Here is a 22,925-nt window from a genome sequence, read left to right on the forward strand (position 1 = left end):
CTCAGGCAAAATAATGTACAATTCTACTTGAGGAAACTAGTACAAGTGTATCCCCCTTTCATGGCCAGTCCATATTGCATTATTACTAGAAATGAAATATTTTGCTACAGAAAGTACAATAATCACAACATTTATTTCTCTAAGCCAACATCACATTTATTTGCAAATGTCAAAAGGCAATTCAAATTGTTTCAACACAGATTACACAGACATTTCAAAATGCCAACAAAAAAGTATCTGTACATGTCAATCTATTGGTACACAAAGTTTACTCTACCTAATATGAGGTAAGTGCCCACCATTTGTAATAAACAAATCAGTATATGAGGAATAATGGTCACTGCTACAAGTGATGCTGAAAATGCATGTAAAAGGTGGGAGGTGAGACTCCATTTTTCTTTCTCAACTGAAATTGTACAAAAATAAGACATGACAAATGTAATAATCGTCATAAGGAGCATTTTCGCTATAATTCTGTCACCACATGTGACACATGAAGCTACATGGCACTCTTGTTCCAACAAACTCCTTGATAGCAACATTTCAAAGTAGCAAAGTGAGAAAGTTCAGGTCCTACAGTTCAGCCAGCGATCAAGTTACCCCTAGATCGCGATCACGGGCGATCAGTGATCGCATACGCGATCAATTGATTGTATGCAATTCGGCATACAATCAATTGATTGCGACATATCGCGTATGCGATGACTGATCGCCCGTGATCGCGATCTAGGGGGAACTTGATCGCTGGCTGAACTGTATATATTATATTTGAGATCCACTGTGGCACACTACAGTCCCTTACAATAAAGATGGTCGCATGGAAATTCCTGTTTTAACAAAGTTATGTCACAAGCTTGGTGGATAGATAAAAAATTTAAGAAATGCATTTCATTATTACAGCAGACATCAGTCTAATAACTGCAATACAGAAATGACTTGTCGAGTGTTCATGTGGTATATAGCGTTTTCTATGGATGTACCGTATCCCCACAGAACTAAGTACATGAAATGCACATCCTATGAAACCTTGCACACGGGTACATACATATTATACATATGTACTAGGTTTTGTGCCCTTTCTCTATACATGTTGTATCTTTTGGGGCACTCTTCATGTGACATTGTAGTATGTACCCCTTTACATTGCATGCTTTCAATTTTGCACTTGGTAAAAATCTTAAGCATTTTCATCTTTATTTTTGTCCGGTGGCTCATTTAAAAAAAAAGTTCAAAACACCAAAATAAAGCATAGATCCAACAGACTTCGTTACCAGTTGTATTTCAGGAGCACCCTGTTGTGTGAAAAAAAAAAAGGCTATCTAACAATTTGCTACAAGTGTTTCAACCTAAATTGACATACTTCTGAGGTCTTGTCATTACATGACACAGTAAGTACATTTTGTTTGTTGTTTCTTTCCTAACACCAACACAGAAATCATACACAAAAAGTAAATCTAACCATCTACTATAAGTACTTCCTGCTACAAGCGAACCCTGTTGTAGCGAGACAACTGGGACAAGAATTTTCTTTCTACATGTACTACAATTTCCCTTTAATAACAAAGCAAGGGAACAGGGGAAATGATGACAGTTTTACTGGACAAATCCTCTAGTTCAAATGAAATCTTATTGTATCCATGTTTGTTATAATCAGTATCGCCTGTACATGTGACCCGTCTAACCCTCTGCCCTTGATAAATTAATGCCCTACATGTGATTTAATCAGGTGGGCAGTTAAGACATAAAGACGCACCTTTTCAAAGCAAACAGTAAATACAGTCAAGCTTCATTTTATGTGTTTTACCTTCTTTTTTAGACTAAATGTGTGTCATTATAACAATGGGGTCAATTCTGTTACAATTCATGGTACATTTTGGTCAGGTTTGAGCCATGACAGCAAATCAACATTAAAGTGCTACTGCACTTCCTCTACTAGTATCTTCCATGATGACACAAAGGTAGAAATTATATTACAGTATGTGCATTATTTTACAAGTTCCTTCCCCCTTCAGTCCTCACATGATTCAAATATTTAACTTTCTCCGGATTTCCCACTCAAAAGGATCCCTTTTAATTTCTAGTATGCATTTTGTTTGTTTGTTTTTTATATAACACAAATTCCACATATTCCTGCATTGCATAACAACAATACAGCTCATCCTGTGAATGTAACTGTGCCTTTCCAATGCGAAAATGCTCAGCAAGCAAAAAGTAAGCATTTCGTACTTTCCATAAGAATACAATCACACACTTACCAAAATGTCTCAAATATTCCCATCACAATTTCTGTATTACAATTATCTTCACATCAATCCTGGTATCTCCTTGAATATCAAAACTAGGTTAGCAAGCCAATAAATTACGTAATGAAGTGGATCTGTAAATGTAGTGTCTTGGAATGTCAATTCAATGTCCAGTTCCAGCCCAGCTCCAGTGTACAGTTTGACACACTCGGTCACTACAATACTGACCAACACACAAGTAACCCTCACTGTAGATTAGATGTCATTAATGTCAATAGCGATATTTTTTTCCCAAACTGGCTTGAAAATGGGGATAGCGATATTGTTGATAAACCAGCGAGTAAACTAGATCCCAATAAGTACTGTATGCACACCATACATTTTGTGAGGTATTTATTTTTGTGAATTTCACCAGTTGGGTGCTAATCAGGAATTTACTCGTAACCACTCACAAAATTGTCGAGAAGTTCCAATACATGAAAGTTAAACTTTCTAAATATATGGCATATCACATGCAATAACTTATAGCAGCTTTTATTACTTAACATTTGAATAAACCTTGTAGCCAACTAGCACATGTTTACTTCATTATGGCCACGGATTACAAGATTTGCCTGCAGTTAGAAGCACATTTGTTTATGTTTGGTTTTTTTTCTGACTTTGAGTCTATTGTTACATTCCTGATTACACCATATGCAAAAGTGTAACATCCCAAGGAAAAATGTGACATAAAATCCAGAACAAGCAGATAACAAGCACAAACATACATTGGCACTATTACCTGTGCAAATGCAGCGGCACTTGACCTTGTGCACTATTTCCGTAACACCTGGGTGCCAGAGAGCACAAATCATACTTAAAAACAAAACAAGAATGAAAAAATCATGAAATTTGTAGGTCAACTTCAGACACCAAAAAGTCAATGTAAGACTTCTTTCAGGGAATTATGTTCTTACTGTTCCTGACAATGTAAATAATACACCCTTCCTGTACAAAGTCATTTGCAAGGTTATTTAGAAGCACAGAAGTTACAACAACTTGGCAAATGACAGGAAAGGACGCTCTAAAGAGCCACGGCCCCACGCGGATCGTCTCGTACCTGATGTGCAGGATGGCGGTGGGGAGACCTAGGGGGCTCAGGACATGGAGAGCCGGTCCAGGACCTTCCTGTAGTCCTCCAGGAGGAGTTGGTACCACTTCTCCAGGGTCTCGTGGCGCTCCGCCAGGCTGGTCCCTTCCTCGGCGGCAGACAGCTCCTCTGGCTTCAGCACCTTCTTCAGTTTCTCATAGTCGGATTTCTGCTTCTGTGGGGCCAGAGCAGATGAGCAAGAAAAGAGAAAACAAAGGGAGATATCAGAGAGATTATGGCAATTAGACCTGTCACCTCAGACAAGACATGTCAGTTAATGCTTTTTTACTCGCTGCACATCAAAGGGAAAAGAAAAAGATAATGGTACATACTGGTAGACTAACCACCTCATCACAACACTGTGCTTTATGATGATAAATACAACCAATCCTAGTATGTCTTAAATTTCATCGCACCACAAATATGATGGAATACTAAACATGAAATTTCCCTACAAATATCAGTGGCAAAAAAAAAACATTTCCTGTGTCACACAAATTATGGGACACCATGTTCGTACAAGTAATAAATGTCTGCAGAGTTCACAAAAGTTTGAACATTTTTCTAAAGTCATCTACGTTACCATGGTGACTAACCTGGAAGGGAATGTTCAGTCTCTTTTTGACATCCAGTCGGTAGGTTCGGGCCTCATCCTTGTTGCTGTAGTCTGTTATCCGCAGTCTGAGGATTTCGTACACCCTCCGCACTTGTTTCTGTCATAAAATCCAAGAAAGAGTGTATGTATTTACAGGGATTGTGAAATATTCATGTTTTTATGTAGCAATTTCCAACACATTGTTGTGGCCACAACGCTTCACAACTTATGCCTTTTTGATATACCCTTTCTCAATGATATTATATTTCTCTCAAAATAGTGAAGCATAGTTAAGTGCGCTTTAATATTTTCTTATCAAACACAGGTGTGAACCTGCGTGAAACCTGTAATTCAGTCACTTGTACTTCACAGCTACTGTAAAACAAGAAAAAATAATGTGAATAGTGGCACAGAGTTTTTGTGAATTGGAGCCAACAGCCTTTTTTTGCAGCATGAAACTTTCATGAACCGTCACTGGCATTCTATGCATTGTGTAGATTAATATTTTGTGTGCATTTTACTTTAGAGAATCTTAGCTCCTTGTGAAATTCGCGAAAGTTTTGTGCAGACAAAAATGTATGGTTTTATAGTGTTTCTGTGTGTGTGTGTGTGTGTGGGTGTGTGTGTTTGTAAGATTAAATTGACTGATCCCTGAATCCAGATTGGAATTATGTGATGTATGAAAACGGAGCACAAGTTGGTACATATGCCAGAATCTGATGTCCTAAAATATTTCTGCTACGACTCAAATTGTTCACGTAATGCAAGGAACTTCTGGTCACATATTTTTTTTTTCTAAATTCTTTATCTACAACATTTTGCTTTCAAATTATTTCCAGGCATGCTGTTGAAATTTGGTTTTCATTTCTGTGAATAGGTTGATCACAAATGACACGGTTGATCAGAACTTCTCCAGTTAACACAAAAATGTGGCCAGTGTATTTTTCTAAAACTCAGCAAAGAAAAATTTCAATGTTAGCATCACAACAGACAATGTAAAGGGCACGAAACAAGGTGTGAATGGGACGATCTTTTAAATCAACAAAGAAAAACATTATAAAATCTTCCAAGATTTAGTTCTACCCACTGATTCTGAGCTGTTTACACTACCTTATTGAGTTTCAGTTTCTCCTGTGCTTCTTTCTTCATGTCTTCACTGAAACCCTTGACAAGGTTGGGGGTAGCAAACGCAGACAGCTGTGTGCATTCCATGCAGTCGATGTAATCTCTCAACCTCACAAAGTCATCCGATGGGTCTTCCACTGATTAAAACCAAAGATTTTGAGAAAAAAAAAGTCAGTCTTTCTAAAACACAATCTGCATTTGTTTATAAAGTTTCCAAACGCACACTACTTTCTTTATTAAATGCAATAAAATTTTCAACTGTGCGACATTACCACTTTCTACCATAAGAGAAACAAGTCTTTGTTCACCACTTTGACAATGATTGCATCATATTAAAATGACATGAGCCTTCTCAAAGGATATGTGCAAATGGCATACATGGTGCTTTTTCACAGTGACAAAATACCCCTTGATCATGATTTCTATCAGTACTCTTCTGCGTAAATCAATTCAAAATCTATTCACAGCAACAAAATATCAACTGACCATGATCTATAACAGTACTCTTCTGCATAAATCAATTCAAAATCTTTATATTGACAGAAAAAACATCTTCCTCTGGATATTTAGTACTTCTTTGAGGTAACACAACTATGAGTCACTTACTTGTTCTTCACGGGACAGTATGCAAAATTATGCCTGCACACACCATATACTTTGCGAATCATGTGATATTTGTAAAACCGTTTGTTAGCATAATGACATTGTTCATGCATCTCTTGATAGTTACAGCATAATTTTTTACAAATGTGGTATGTTGGTGTACTTATTTCAGCATTTGACCATCACCATACAGCTCAGAAAAGTTAAACAATTTCTGAAATTTTGCCACAATGTTACTGTAAATACTGTAAAACCAAAAACATTCACGGCATGCAACTTTCACAAATTGCAGCCAAAGGCCTTTCTCGCGGCATGACACTTTCACGATTTGCCACTCGCATTCAATGCACTGTGTAGACAAACACTTTCACAAATCTTGGCTCCTCACAAAATTTGTGAAAGTTTCAAGGACACAAAAATTTGACAGTAGAGCCTATTACAGCAATCCTTACCTGTTATGTCTAGGACAATGGGATCTTTCCTGAAGTCTCTGTACATGGTCTGAAGCAACTGAGCTCCATGACCTCTCCTCTGGAAGGGAGGCAGGATCAGAACTTGACTGGAAGAAAAATAAAAATACCATGGTAAAGAACAAGACATCACTAAAATTAACCAACATACATGACTTAAGATTCAGCATGAACATTTTAGTGATGTCTTGTTCTATATTATTCATATTATATAATTCTACAAATAAAAAAAAATCACATTTGACATATTGTAATTCTATCTGGGGGAATACATATTCTTCCCACTTGCAAAAGTTGATAGTTTTACAAAAGAAGGCTATACGTAACTGCACTGGCTCTACATATCAAGCGCCTACATCTGAATTATTCAAGTCATTGAAAACTCTGAAGTTAATAGATATAAATAAGATGCAAATTGCCTCGTTGATGCAACGTTATCATTCACAAACTCTCCCTCCGTATTTTATGAATATGTTCATGATTAATGCTGATGTTCACACTCATTATACTAGATCATGTTACCAGATTCACCGATGGTCTTCCTCAAATGATAGGTCCAAATATTCATTACGGTATACTGGACCTGTATTGTGGAATGATTTGAACGTGAACTATGTTTTTAATGTACAATTTAATAATATTTTTAACTAGAAATGTCGCTTTGGCGACTGGTATGCCTCCGCCATAATGCATGATTTTCCCAATAGGTCTAGATAGTACATGTGGACAATGTGTGATTACATTTTCACAAAATTGGCAAAATATTGAAATGACAAGTTTGTCACATAGGTGTTGAATGTTCACCTTCCTTGACCTAGGTTTAATTGGATGAATAGGAGAGCATTTATTTAGGGATTTAAGGACTTTAACTTGACTTTGACCCATTCATACATTTAGGCATTGAGTAATTTTCAAGGTACAGGTGTGGAGAAAAAGTGCAATTTCTGAATTGAATAGTAAATTGTTACCATTTTCATCTGGCCCTTGACCCTAAAATTCATAAGATAATCACTTTCAAGTAGAACATGCATAATATGTACTAAGTTTCAAGATAACTTGAGCCACTTCGAGATATGGAGGAAAAAGTTAGTTCAGCACTTTCACTTGATCTTTGACCTTTTGACCTTTGAGGCAAAAAAAGAAGAAAAAAAAAAACTTTCCAGAGAATTTCTATTAGGTTACACATGCATACACCAAGTGTAAAAAAATAATAACCCTGCTGGCATTGCATTTCATGAGGGAAATAGTAAAATTTTGAAGTGTTGCACTTGACCTTTGACCCCTGACCTTTGACCCCATGAACCCTACATTCTCTAGATAATCACTTCCAGTCAGTACATGTATATACTATGTTCCATGAAGATACCTTGAACAATTTTCCAAGGCACGGAGAAAAAAAAGAAGTTTTGATATTTTTACTTGACCTTTTGACCTTTGACCTTTGAACTCATGACCCAAACTTTCACCAGAGAATCTTAATTGGGTAATACATGTATACACTAAGTTTCAAGAAAATATCTTCAGGCATTCAATAGATATGGCGAAAATAGTGAAATTTCATGTATTTGACCCTGACCTTTTGACCTTTGACCTCATGACGCAAACTTTCAACAGAGAATCTTAATTGGGTAATACATGTATACACTAAGTTTCAAGAAAATATCTTCAGGCATTCAATAGATATGGTGGAAATAGTGAAATTTTATGTATTTGACCTTTGACCTTGAGCATGTGCACCCAAAAGTTGATAGGCACAACTTCACCCCCTAATACACATACATGGCAAGTTTCATTAGGATACCTCAACAGGTTTTGATAGTTACCTTGTCCACAAAATTTATTACGGACGGACGGAAGGACGGACGGACGGACGGACGGAAGGACGGACAGACGCACGGACGGAAGGACGGACGGACGGACGGAAGGACGGACAGACGCACGGACGGAAGGAAGGACGGACGGACGGACGGACGGACGGACAACCCGAAAACATAATGCCTCCGGCACCACTTCGTGGCGGAGGCATAAAAAAACAGTATAAAAAGATTCTTCTGAGTTTATACTGAAGTTCTATGTGAAAGTATTGGTTTTAGATTTTGGGTGATATCCTTATCTATCTTGACCATGTTAATTTGTCTGTTTGTTTGTTTCTGTATTCTTTTGCTTGTTTTCTCAGTTCAAATTTGTTTCTATATTATTAGGTATGCACCGTCTTACAAGCCATTTAAAGGCTTTCTTATGTGCATTCCATTTTTCATCATTACAGTTGTGTACTTTGTGCTGATTTGTATAGCATATGAATCTAATAATACCTTATGTTCACGTAGTCTTGATTTTTATATGTCATGTGTTTTTTTTTGTTTTGCTTTTTTTTTTTTAATCCTTGTGGAATGATGGAAATAAACGAAATGAAATGAAATGAAACCATGATTCCGATACATCTTATTCAGAGCCAGATTATTTCAACAATAAAGATGATTAATGTTAACTATGTTACAAATGATGCTGTGAATTTAGACAGAAAAATATTTTGTCTATTTTCCTTTCTACTCTTATTTTTCTTCCATGGTCAAATGATTTGAAAGGCTCGAGATCTGTGTAAATGTATAAAAATTCAATTCACACTCTTTGCTGTATTTCAGTAAAATGGATACAGCTGTACGTCCAGACTGAAAGAACTTCTTATAATATTCAAGAAAAACTTCACTACGTAATTTCTTGTATTTTCCTCAGATTATCTATGCATTAATGTTTTACTTCATACTTCACAGAGGGTTCAAAAATATACAGTATCCACCCATCAGAAATTAATTCTTTACTCATAACAACTTGAGTCTCTCATATCTGAGCTACAGCTTAAGCATTCTCTGCTTTTACAAGAAAACAAAAGAAATATAAATAAAAGGAACTCTCACTGAAAAAAAAAAAAAGAAACACAAAATTCCCAAAAGAATGAATGAAAGAAGAGCTAGTCTACGTGAAAATCAATGTCACAAACCTTATCCTGGGTCTGATTTTGTCAGGGTAGGCATAGTATCTGTACACCGTCGCATAGCCCACTGTGGCATACCTCTTTGATTCATTGTGAGGGTACTTCTCAAATCTGCAAGAAATCAAAGCAGAACCATTAAGCATTACTCAAATTTCTATGTACTAACAAAGCACTTCAAACAGCCGGTTCATTTTTTCACTTTGTCATGTCTTTGCAATTTGTTGGCAGAATCAACACTACAAAATATTCATTTGATGTACAATGTTGTACATGACATGTCCAACAATGCCAAAAATTTTGATTCGGTATGTGCCATAAAAGTCACAACATCTATTGTACTTCAGTTCACAGTATTTTTCTTTTAATACCACAACATTGTCATATTTCCATGCAATCATGTGTATTCAAATGTTTTATTGCAATTGCATTTTTGTTGGAAATGAAATAAGTGAAATGAAATGAAACGCCATGCTGCACAAAGACATCAGGGCATTCAAATTGTTATGGCAAATGTTGGTCAAAAGCACAAATCTAACAAATATCAGGGCACTCAGTATCACTGCCTTCCTGATGGAATTTGGTGACAATCTGAAAAGAATTGATAGAGGGATTCACAGAGGAGAGCTACAAGGGTTAATTTCAACCTACACAGTGTAGTACATCCATTTCTCATCATCTACATCGATGTAGGAGGAAGCGTCCACAAACCACCAGAGGAACGTCTGGAGGTGGGTGTGGAAGTCACGGAATCCCGCCGTGTTGATGCTGCTCTTGTAGATCTCAAAGTGTCGCGTGGTTCCCTGCTCTGCCTCCTCTATGGAGTAGGAGTGGAGAAGCTCTCCCATTGGCTGAAACGAGTCATCGTTGTCCAGCTGAGAGATAAAACGGTCCAGATTCTCCATGGGTTGGATTTCCAGCTTCTCAACAATGGGTTTGAGCACTGGGTCTGCCTGAAATGTCATAATACAGTAGAAAGGAGCATATAATATACTAATAATAGTCGAAAAGGAAAGTTGGGTACACCGCCATTTGTTATTTCACACGTTTGATTTCAAAATATTCCAAAACTCATTATCCTGCTGTTAAATTGTGTCAGCCACAAAAGATTCTTGGAAAGAGCCTTTCAATATATTGCAAGCAAATTCCAAATAGTAGAAGATGAATTTTGAGCCTTTCTGAGAACAATAGTTTAGTTTTCACTTCTCCATTGCTGGCCTTTTCTTAGGCAATGCATAATATTTGAACATTATACATATTCCTATACTGAGCTACAGGTGCTATTTCTTACCTGAACCCCTTCAAACTTTTTGGGGCTGACTTTCTCCTGGAAGGTCTGGTTGATGTATGGTGTGAGCTTCGCTGCTGAGAAGAACAGCTGTACCTTGAGGCCCTTGTATCCAAAAATGGTCTCACTGAAATCAAAGGCACAACACCAAGTTAATTAATTGCAGTGTTTCACATACACACACAGCTTGATACATAATCAGTGATGTTGAGTCAGTGTGTACATGTATAAGTTTGGCTACAACTTGACTGCCCGGGCTTTTACAGATTTCTTTTAAATTTCTTTTATTTTTTTTTTCCCAAATAGTGCAATATAATCACAAAAGTATGCTCCGATAGACTTCTTGATGCATTATGTCTACAGCACAAATCAACCGATTTATCCGAATTTTATCATGATGACTTATGCTCAAATTCACTGTATAATGACAGTAAATGGAACATCAACATCATGAACTTTCATTATTTCTGAATACAAACTTTTATCAAATAAAACCAAGAAATGTGCATAGAAATGCTTATTCATTCAGACAATACCAATGAAAATTAAATAAGTTTGATTTCTATGATTAAACATAATAAATATTTTCATGATCTTTGTGATCATGTTCGTGAGAAGAAAATTCCACAAACTATCATTTTTTTCATAAAAGTACTCACTCCCTCAATTAAAAATGAATTCAATTTTCATAATGCTAAAAAAGTGAATACATGCTGAATTTTCTTTGTATTTTCTTTATATTGTAGTCCATATGTGACGTCGCAAAGTGTTATAGTGTTCTCATCCAGCGGTGGCTGCACAAAAACTTTAAAAATTCATAACTTATGAATGGATTGTCTGACTTTCCTCAAACGTTACTGAAGTGTTCTACTATATAATAGCAATACTGCTGCATTCCCTCAATTCACAGATATTCAAAACTATTATCACAGTGAGCCTGAATAATCATTGATATGTCCTAGGTTAGTAATGGCATTCAGACAGAAAGTGAACAACTTTTGAAGACGTGCATTTTCTTAAAGGGACTGTACAGTACTGTTTGAGGTGAGGATTCAGGTTTAAAACATTTTTTGTGAGATAATGGCCAAGATATGCAAAAAAGCGATCCTAATAGAATTGATAGGCCACAACTTTTATTAGGATCTCTTTGTTTTTCCTTGTTTTTAGATATCTCAGTCATTTCAAAACCAATTTTCATCAAATAAACTTTTGATTCCCCTTAGAATTGCTCTTTAACATTTCATAGAGTGGTTTCTAAATATCTCGCAAAATGTTACAAGTTGAATCCTCACCTCAACCAGTACTGTACAGTCCCCTTAATCTTTTCTATTTGTATACTAGTTTCCGTATATGCCACACATATCACACATGGTGAAGCTTCAAAAAGCAAGGAGTATTTGACAGACTCTGACTGCACATGTCACAGTTTCGTAACCAATACTCACTACCATCCAATAAGTGGCAAATATGTTTCACTATGTGATATATGACAGATGCTCTTTCCATAGCTGAAGGTGCCTGTACTCACTTCTGTCCAAAGATTTGATGTGTGAATTCCGGATGAAATGATGTCTTGTCATCCTCAATGTCTTCTTTTGAACGAACTGCACACGAGGCAGAGCGGGAAAAAGAGTGATCAACGATAAACATCTGTCCAAAGTGTCTCTTTTTAAAAGCTCTTTCTTTTATAGTATTTACTCTGATGAAATTATACATTGTGAAAACAAACTTCATAATCTCCACTTTATCTTTGCTTTACAAATTCATGTGCATGTATTGTACACATTACATGCATGATAAAGGGGAAAAGATGCAAATTACTCATTTTATTTAAACAGCAAGAGACCCAAGGGTCTTGTGCTGAATATTACAAGTTTACCTGCCATGTATTCTTGCTATTATCTAAAAACTTGGCACACATGGGGAGGGGGTGGCTTCGAGGGCCTCCAGGGGGTATGCTCTCCATTTGTCCTAATCGGGCAAAATACCTGCTAAGAACATTTTTACAAACATGTATTTCATACTCCGGCAGTAACACAATTTTACCTGCCAAGTTTGGTGAAAATATAACCATGCATTTTCGAGAAGATGAATACATGAAATTGGGGCAAAATTTGATCCATACCACCCCTACCCCCCACAATCATTAATCAATCTACTTACTCATTTACGACTGGTATACATTAATTTGGTTTATCTCTTCCGTTCAAAGAGAAGAAAATTGATAAAGATTCGTCAACTTGGGGGCTTTGTCTCCCTCATTTTCAAAAAGGTAAAAATGTAAGAAGTTTATGTATCCTGCATGCCACAGGATACATACTGGACATCAGGATATAAATGATTATAATAACTCACTTGAGCCTTTGGCGCAGGTGAGCTACAAAAAGATAGAACTGTCAGTATGGCTCACTCAAATTCTGCCATGAAGAACTGAATATTAATGGAATGGGATGACTTGGGCATAGTTTCTATTTGTGTGTTCGTCAGTGTTTGTGAATAGTGTAGATACATCAGTACAGTAAAAGTACATCTACACTGGAACAGCATACTTACCCAATTTTAATTCGATGACATCACTGGCATTTGAGATAAACTCTTCCAAAGCACTCCGTAAACTGTCCACATTTGCCACTGCACCTATTGAGTCACAAATACGGCAAAATGACACAAAACTTGTTGTGCGATACATTTTAGATGGGATCGGTCCATACAGACTATAGACCTTCTTCTATCTCGCATTAGGGATTAACACTGAAGCTAGAAGCAGAACAAACTGAATGTAGGGGTTCTACATCTAATCTTAGAATTCCCCAAGGCAAACTTTTACCTTATTTTAACTTGAAAAAGGGTACCAAAGCCTATATTTATCCAAATTTGTAATAAAATATTGTGAAAGCAGCAATATAAGTAGAACGCATTGAGGAAAATTGCACAATCAGTTCAAAAGTTATAAATCTTTCAGTTTGGTTTCGTCATCACTGGATAAGGAGACTACTAGACTTCATGTCATCATTTTGGAGAACAATATTCAGGGCTGCACACTGGCGCCGGTCCGACGGTCAAAGACCGGTAAATGTCACTGTCGGACCGGTAACTTTTCAGGAAATCAACAAGTTACCGGTCCGACATGACCAGTAAAAAAAAAAAAAAAGGCATTGGTGGGGTCAGTAGAAAGAAAAAGAGCAGCCCCGATCAGGGAGAAACAGAATGCAAGATATCGCACTGTTCAACAAGTGTTACGCAAGTTTTCGTTTATGTCTACCGGTGCAATTTGTACAGTAAACATAATACTAGTATTAGTTTTGAGCACCAGCAGTCGACCAGTTATTCACGCTCGCTTGTGCATTTGGCGCTGCTCACGCACTGCCATGCAATGCCATACATGCAAAGCATGTACAGTGTAACTGCTTTTCGTTTGCTTGCGATCGGCGGTCATGCCAGACAAGAAGCATTGATAGAAGCGCACGCATTTCTGGGTCATTTTACTCATGATTTTTTAACGCAAGATCGATCCGATCCCGGCTTCGCAGCAGCGTGGCAGTTATGTTAGAACTAATTTACTTGTGTCGATTTTTAGAAAAAGTAAAAACACATTCGATATTCAGCGATACAGTAAATGGATATGATTGCGTTTATTTTCATTTTACACAGTCACTTCACAAATGAATATTTTCATTCGCTCAGAATGGTCTCATAATGAATTATAGGCGCAAAAAGGATCACGAAATCAGCCCTTCCGTGTACTTTTTAAGAACGCATGCACAAAATGTGAAGAGATAATACTAGGAAGAAAAAAAAAAAGTCATGAAATCATGGCAGTCCCGCTTACGGGTAGAAATCGTCCCAAAAAGGATCATAAATTCGCCGGCTGCGCCCGTATCTTTCAAAAGCTTATGTACGAAATGCGAAGAGATTATAGAGGAGAAAAAAAAATAAAGGACACATTTTGGTGAGTGCATCATAAAAGATTACAGCCGAATAACAATTCATGAAATCAACGCAATCCCGTTGAAATTTGAGGAAATAATAGGCGCAAAAAGGATCTTGAATTCAGTCCTGCATGCCGTGTTGGTTATCAAAAACGCATGCACAAATACGACGAGATTATCAGGAGAAAAATAAAAAACACATTTTTACCCTTCTGGTGCATGCATCACAAAAAGTTACATCTGAAGTAATTCATGAAATCGCTACAACTCCGCTGATATTTGAGGTAGAAATAGGCGCAAAAAGTATCATGAATTCGGCCGTGTTGAACATCTTTTAAGAACGCACTTACGAAATTCGAAGAGTTTATCGGGAAAAAATAAAGGACACATTTTCAACCCCTTTTGGCGCGTGCATCATAAAAGATTGCAGCCGAAGTAATTTATGAAATCGTCACAATCCCGCTGATATTTGAGGTAGAAATAGGCGCAAAAAGTATCATGAATTCGGCCATGTGGTGCATCTTTTAAGAACGCACTTACGAAATTCGAAGAGTTTATCGGGAAAAAAAATAAAGGACACATTTTCAACCCCTTTTGGCGCGTGCATCAGAAAATATTACAGCCGAAGTAATCTATGAAATCGTCACAATCCCGTTAATATTTGAGGTGGAAATGGGCGCAAAAAGGATTGCGAATTCGGCCCTGCATGTCGTGTAGCTTTCAAGAACACATGCACAAATGCGAATAGATTATCGGGAGATTAAAGAACCCCTTGCAGCGTGTGCATCAGAATATATGGAATCAAAAGGGGCCTGAGCTTTCGATCCTAGCAGAATCTTCATCAGAGGCAAAATGACCAAAAAAGACCAAAAATGACCAAAAAAATGACCAAAAAAGGTCATTTTGCCTCTGACGAAGATTCTGCTAGGATCGAAAGCTCAGGCCCCTTTTGACTCCATTTTACTCCATTGGCTCACCTTTATTGGATAAGCAGTTTTCAGCAGCCTTTTTTGCTACATCAGAATATATCACAGCTAAAATAATTCATCAAATCGTCGCAATTCAACTGACCACCAAGAGCAGGTTACGCAGCAAGTTTGTGCGCCGATGTTTAGAAAAAGTCACAAACGCATTTGATACAATCTGATTTTGTTCATTATCATTTTACACTGTAATTCACAAACAAACATTCTATTTTTTCCTATCTTTTTTTTTTAATTTCTTGTGCAATAAATAATGCAAGTTTAAAAAAATAATATTAATCTGTAAAATGTACATGGGTGGGGGGGGGGGGTGGTACGTCCATAAAAAAAAAACAAGAAAATAATTTAAGTTTGAAAGTCATTTTATGTTTTTTTAGATTGTCGTTGTTGACCGGTAAATTTTCTGTTCGGACCGGTAAAAAATGGTAAAACGGGGCATTTACCGGTCCGACAGAGACAGGTTGGACCGGCAGAAAAAATGAGTTAGTGTGCAGCCCTGCAATATTGAAAAAAAAATAGAATTTCACTTTTCTGGCATAATGAAAGAGCACTTGAATTATGGTACCGCTTTCAGAGAGCAGGCAGGGGGAATAATATTAGGGCCTACCATTTAATAGGCCCTAATACTAATAGGTCTACATGTCAGTAACAAGTCAATGCAATTTCCCCGTACTTTTCATGAAAAATGCAAATTTGTAAAACTCTCCTTATATTTTCTTTGATGGTTTATTTTAAAAAAAAAAAGTTTCTTAGTAGCTTCGCTGATCATCATACAGTGAAACCAACTAGCAACTTCACATGCAATGCATGGCATGCCATCTGCAGTGATTTCACCAACTTCACTCGTCACAATAACTCACATGGTGTTCCATACAACAGGATTTTGCTAGCAGTGCAATTCAAGGTGATTTGTGTGTGGCATATTCTAACCAAAAATTAGCAATGCTAGAAGAAATGGTATTGGGCTCTCCCATTTTCATCAATCAAATACATGTCATTAGCACTAGCAGCCTATATTTTCTATGCATTTCGTGATCTGGTGATTTAATAAATTTACTTCCGTTTCTGCCCCGAGTCTAGGATTTGGCATTGCATTCATTTTTAATAGAATCTAAATTACTCCCTGCAAGATTTAGCTTTAGGGAGAAGGCAAGATTTTGTGTAGTGGCTCCTAGGTAGCCATATAGAGGTCTAGTCTAGGCATGGAAGACCAGCTTAGCGTAGCTGAATATGGCTTTAATTTATTAATGTCCCAGTGAGCTAGCCAGCCACCGACTGGAAAATGGACAAACAATAAAAATTAAACGCAACGCCTGCCTCAGTGCCTGGCCTTGCCTGGTTAAGACAAGTGAAGTGCAAGTGGGTTCAGATCCACTCATCATAAGGATAACCTCACAATAAATCACCCTCAACCTCGGTATTTCACAAAAGGCCCATACAAACGTCAAACAGATCTACAGACAATAAACAGCCTCGAGATATCGCATGCCTTAGCCTTGCGTGAACAGCGTGTACAAAACAAAAACTTACCCGCCATGTTGATTTCGCGCGAGCCAACTCGAATACTTTAACCCGGAAGTAATTCTTATGCAATACAATTTCCTTAGAAGTTCTAGAGGTCATAGCATCGCTACCCTCGCTTAGCTGCACACTCGTACTCACTCGTACTCGCTCACTAAACTTGCGATCGCCTACAACATCACACTAGTACGCGTACAATGAGCGGGGCCAGGCACCTATTCATGCTCACTGGGAATCCGCGGAGCCTACAAAATTGCAGCGAAATTGTCAGCTGTCAAATCTGAGAGACAGAGTTGACGCAGGTGCATCTTATCAAAACTGTTGGCAAAATCTGCTCGAGACGTGAGTACAGTTATATTTCATTTTAAGAGTGAAAGATTCATAGGTTGAGATCTAGAGCTGGCTGTTGCTGTGTGGGTATTTGCCACTGTGTAGCTAGCAGCGCTCGTAGGTCAGCTGTGAATATCGGATCACGCTCCAAGGAAGTGGACATTTGTCTAGTCTACGCCTACGCAGCGCATGTACGTGGTGACTGTGACTGTGACTGTGACTGGACGTGTTTTCAACTTTCTCTTGAAATCCTCCTCTTTCTCTCTATTTCTCTCTATTTCCGTGTCTAACTCTTGAATTTATGTTGGCACTAATTTGACTCTTAAACTCTTTTGGATACCCTGTCTGAACGCCAACACACATTCAGCGATATTTGGAGCAATTCCACTGCTGAATTAAAGCGATAGGTTCATGCCCCTGTGGACAACAGTGGGGGACCAGTCCCACCTATTGACTTTGCAGTTTGGCGGGAAACTCTTCATCCGTGCAACACAACGCCAACTACCACCACAGCAGCACTAAAGTCGGCCTTCGGCTGACTCTTCTGAAGCTCAACCTAGTACCTGTAGTGGATATCTCCCAAGAGTCCTGTGCATGTGCCTTGGCTTTGTAATCTCGTCCCACACATGGTAAAATTCAATTGTCATTTACCGTATCCTGCTCAAGTGTTCTAGAAAATTTCTCTAGAAGTTCTACTACGTTCTACTACTAAGCAAGCTTCTACTAGTCCTGCTGGATGTCCGTGTTCCTGTGATTGTGACCTGTCCAGTAACCTGTCCAGTCCTGTATGCATGCTGTGGTGATGTCAAAACTGTTGCTGTATTTTAGTTATAATGCATGCTGTCTGTCATACATGTATTGCATAAATTTACTGTAAAATACTGTCTGTTGGATGTTCACGTTCGCATTGTTCCTGCATCGTGTGAATTGTGCATTAATTGTGCCCAGTGAGTGGTGTGAGCTCTGTAACTGTTAACTGCATACCGCTGGATCACCTGTATTGCATGCTGTAAACCATAACTGCATACTGTCAGATATCTGTGCTCTTGTGACCTACTTCCACTCCTGCATGAACTGGTGTTTATGTTCCTCACCCTACCTGTAGTGCATGTTGTAGCAAGTAGTACTGTCAACAGCATCCCGTCCCTGTACACTATACCCAGCTACATAATTCTGCACCATTGTACATAGGATACTGCCTCAGCTCATACTGTATCTTCTGAAATTGGTGGTTAGATATTTTTTTCTACTGCAAACGTGACTCCCTGCCACACACCAAGGAAAGGGGAAAAAAAAAAAAAAAAAAAAAAAAAAAAAAGAAAGAAAAAATTACCACAAAATGTCAGTTGTCTCTGCTGCATCATCATTCCAAGAAGAAGGCAACTCACTGCCATCAAAGGAGAACTGTATAGCCCAAGGCAATGATGATTCGGACACATGTATGGCATGCCCAAAGCTTGAAGTTAAAGAGAAAGGACGCAGAGTGGATATTACCCTTAGCCAAGGAGTGCACAAGCTGATCACAAACGAAATAACACGCTACTTTACATCCTTTTGTAGCAAGAGCAATACTCTTGCAGCAGTAATCTCTGACAACTCAGACTCGGGATACTCCATGCGCATCTGCAATAAACTGGCAAAACAGGGAACTGCTGGCCAACGGACCAAAATCAACCTGTCATCTATACCAGAGTCTAACTCCATCACAGCAACTGGACCACACGTTCATATCCAGGAACTCATTAAAACACATCTGCCACAAATCCTGGGTAGTATTAAACCAAACGGCTGCGGTAGACACGTAGAGATAGAACTGCTCCTCCAGAGCATTAGGAACTACCTCAAAGATTCACAAGAAGATTTCAAGATCCCAGTGAAAGATGCAGAGGGTAACAGATGTACTTGTTCTCTCATGGATAGACTCCTTCTGTGCCCAATTTGCAAGAAGCACTCGTGTTCTGGTGTAATTGAATGCAACCTTTGCAAGAGCTGGTGCCACTACGAATGCCTCAACATGTGTGCAGAGGACATCAAAGCACATGAAAAAGATGCCTCCCAACCCTTTACTTGCAAGTTGTGCCTTGCACTAGGTGATACTTCGCAACTAGGAGAGAGCTCCGCAGGGCAGTCTTCATCTGTTTCTTCAGAAATACTCACCAGCTTATCACCGAGCTCAGACTCACACCCAGATGCATCTCTTCTCTCAAGGTTAAGTTGCGACTCTAATTGGCCCCCCAGTATTCCCTTCTCAAGCACCAATACTCCCGAAGAAAAGGAACATGCCACACATGAACTTCACCTCGTGGAGTCAGGAGACTCCAGTGAACCCACCCACACATCTTCCCAGCCAGAACCACCAATCTCTGAGAAGAATGTCAAGAGCGACGATGAGATTGTAGGAGCAACATTACCTAACCTGGATTCAGATGTCGAGGAGATGGAACACTCATCAACTGACCCTCAAGCAGGACAGCCTTCTTCCCCTGATGAATGCGATCTACCTGATACTTCAAGCCATCAGACACTGCTCACCTCCATTTCTTGCAGTAAACACCTGAATGTAGCAACAATGACTGACCCGCTGACCTGCAAACAATGTATGAAAAAAGATGACTTGCTTCTGAAAAGCAGGCATCAGGTGGACTGTCTCCAAGCTGCCAATGCTAGCCTGCAAGAAGACAATGACTCCCTCCTGCGCTTGTCAAGGGAAAAGACAACCGATCTTAGTAAAACATCACAGGATCTCCAGTACATGCGAAAAAGGCTCAGACAGACTTCAGATGAGCACGCTGACACAGTTAAGGAGTTAGAGAAAGTCAAAGCCAAGTTCAATGATCTGCTAGCTCGAAATGACTTCCTCATGGCCCTCTGCCTAAAACATGGCATTGAAGAGGCCAACGCAACGTCGGAATGGAGAGCCAAACAGGTTGTGCATCCTACACAATCCCTAGAGAATGCGAATCAAGCCTCATCTCTACCCACTATGAACCGATTCCATGTACTAAGAGATGAACACTCAAGCCAAGAGCGGGACCAGAGTCCGAACATCCAAGAGCATACCGATACCTCAAGGCGCACTTCGACCAATCCCAATCTGTCTCGTACACTAACCAGATCAGACAAGAAAGCATGGCATGATCACAAACAAAGCCAAAATCAGGCGTGGAACTCTTCCAGCCACCTAGCTCCCACAAGACCTAAAAAGACCAGGCAGGCCACGAGATCAAATTCTGTACCGAGACATTCTCAAAACAATCATCCTCTGAGGGAACACTACATTCCTAAGACTGCTGACCCCACTGCAAGGCTACCAAGTCCTTCCACCAAAGAATCTATACCAGGTCCCAGCATACATGTTAATTCAACTCCCCAAGTTCCCAGCAAACCCCAGGTTTTTCGGCATGGCCGAGCAGCCCAGATGACATACAGAAGCAGTATGGCCATAATTGCCAAGGCTGCAACAGCAGCCACACACCTCCTAGACTCAAGCCACCTTCGCCCACCAACGACAAACAACATGCTGTTACAGGCTCACCTCCACACTATCTCGACAATGATCAAAGATTGCAATCTCCTGATGGCCCTGGACGGACGGAATCTTGTATAGACATGGTGACATACAACATGAGAGGATTCACATCCTCTCAGTTTTATTTGTGTGATCTATTGTCTCAGAATGATATAGTAGCAGTACAGGAACACTGGCTTCATGACAGTAATGTGTGCAAACTAGATAACCTTTGTGATACGCACATCGTCCTTAGTAAGTGTAATGGAAGTGAATGTTGTGAACTAACATCCCATAGAGGGTCCAGTGGTGTAGCCATCTTTTGTCACAAGCGTCTCGAACCATTCATCAAGCAGATTCCCACAGATTCAGATAGGCTTCTCGCAATGATGATCAAGCATCCCAAGCAAGCCTCAGAGATATTCATTCTCAATGTGTACATGCCAACAGGAAATACTGCAGATTCACGACACCTGTATCAGTCTATTCTAGATGAGATGTCTCACCATGCCGCATCAAGGATCTCTCCCACAACATGTGTAATTATTGCTGGGGACCTAAACGCTGACATATTGGCCCCAAAACATCAGTGGAAACGGCAAGCAAAAGACCTAGACTCCTTCTTGCGTGAAAACAAGCTCACAAGTCTCAACAACTCAAGAACAGCACCTGGACAATACACATACTGCAGCGATGATGGGAAATGTAAGTCTCACCTGGACTACATTTTTGTAAATGAGCAGGCTGCAGAATTGTTCTCATCCTTCAGAATCGGACCAGAAATGCCGAAGAATGTGTCTGATCACCTTCCTGTCCAAGTCAAGATTAACATCACAATTGGTGGGCAAGATCAAAGGAACAAGAGGGAAAGCCAGCAACCGTATGGGACAAAGCTAAAAAAACTCAAGGTCAAGTGGGCAGATCTATCCAAACAGGATATTGTAAATGGCTACACATCTCCACTAGAAGAAGCCTGCAAGACGCTATGGCACCAACTATCTACTGACCCAAGGTGCCTAACTGGAACACAAGCGGAGAAGATACTAGAAGATCTCACAGATGTAATCCTCTCCATCTCTACCGACAATCTCCCACACTCCTTCACGTCAGCCAGCAAGCGGCGTAGACCAGAATGGTCTAAAGATGTAGACGACGCCTACCTACACATGAAGCGCCTTTGGAAATCCTGGAAGGATGATGGTCGTCCCAAATCTGGAAACAACTCTACTTGGACAGCATATAAGGAGGCTAAACGCACATTCAGACGAAAGATGAGGCAGAGCAGACTTGCAGTACACAATAACATGGTCGAGGAGATAGAAGCGTCACAACATGATGATCCTCAACTCTTCAACAGACTCGTGAGGGAGAACACCCCAACTAGCTCCACAGCCCTCACAGAATGCATTGCGTGGGATGGCGTCCAGTACTCCAACAAAGAAATCCTGAAGGGATGGGAGAAATACTTCTGTACACTCTCCAACCCTCAAACTGCGCATACCATGACAGCTGATGCTACTGCGACACCTGATAGTGATAGTGATGATGACCAACTGATCACCTTCAATTCAAGAGATCTCCACACTGCTATAAGAGGTCTCAAACCCAAGAAAGCTGCAGGCTTGGATCATGTGGCACCAGAGCACCTTCTTCACTCAGGTCCAGTCTTTCAACTCCTGCTTCTTACCATCCTGAACACCTTCCTCAGATGTACCTATATACCTCGGAGCTTCAAGAAAGGCATTATCATTCCTATCCACAAAGGAAAGGGTAAACCCCTCACAGATCCTGGAAACTATCGAGGTATAACACTTAGCTCAGTCTTTTGCAAGGTCTTTGAGCTGCTGTTGAAACCAAACCTAGAGCAACAACTGCTCCAAAGACACATCCCAGACATCCTGCAATCCGGCTTCCAAAAAGATCACTCATGCATCATGACAGCTCTCTCCCTTAACCTCATCATGGAGATGAACTCCTCCAAGCGACAAGACACCTATATTGCTCTGCTGGATGCCACCAAGGCATTTGACACTGTCTGGCATGATGGACTCTTCTACAAGCTCCACAAGGCAGGCATTCAAGGAAACCTGTGGAAAATCCTGAGAAACATGTACAAAGGGCTAGAGAGCATGGTCTTGTGGAATGGAAACCTCAGCCAACCCTTCCCGGTCACTCAAGGCGTGAGGCAAGGTGGAGTTTTATCCCCCTGCCT

The 22,925-nt window shown here is 39.5% G+C and overlaps 2 protein-coding genes across 2 annotated transcripts in view; one reads left to right on the top strand and one right to left on the bottom strand.

Moving 5' to 3' along the window:
* Positions 1–136: 136 nt before the first annotated feature.
* LOC140237507 (histone acetyltransferase type B catalytic subunit-like) lies at positions 137–16,928 on the bottom strand. Its single transcript, XM_072317438.1, has 10 exons — positions 16,885–16,928; positions 12,996–13,079; positions 11,971–12,046; positions 10,446–10,569; positions 9,806–10,107; positions 9,164–9,268; positions 6,148–6,254; positions 5,078–5,229; positions 3,969–4,085; positions 137–3,547 (listed from the first exon to the last, which is right to left on the bottom strand). Exons 1-10 carry the CDS (start codon positions 16,889–16,891, stop codon positions 3,380–3,382), a joined length of 1,242 nt encoding a protein of 413 aa, XP_072173539.1. The 5' UTR covers positions 16,892–16,928; the 3' UTR covers positions 137–3,379.
* Positions 16,929–17,172: 244 nt separating this feature from the next.
* LOC140237946 (electrogenic aspartate/glutamate antiporter SLC25A12, mitochondrial-like) overlaps positions 17,173–22,925 on the top strand; it is a 46,963-nt gene continuing 41,210 nt past the window's right edge. The window contains exon 1 of the mRNA XM_072317875.1: positions 17,173–17,217. The gene's annotated coding sequence lies outside the window, so the exon portion shown is untranslated. The remainder of the gene's footprint in view (positions 17,218–22,925) is intronic.

Source organism: Diadema setosum, chromosome 14 (assembly GCF_964275005.1).
Source record: "Diadema setosum chromosome 14, eeDiaSeto1, whole genome shotgun sequence".
In the NCBI taxonomy this organism is placed as follows: Eukaryota; Metazoa; Echinodermata; class Echinoidea; order Diadematoida; family Diadematidae; genus Diadema; species Diadema setosum.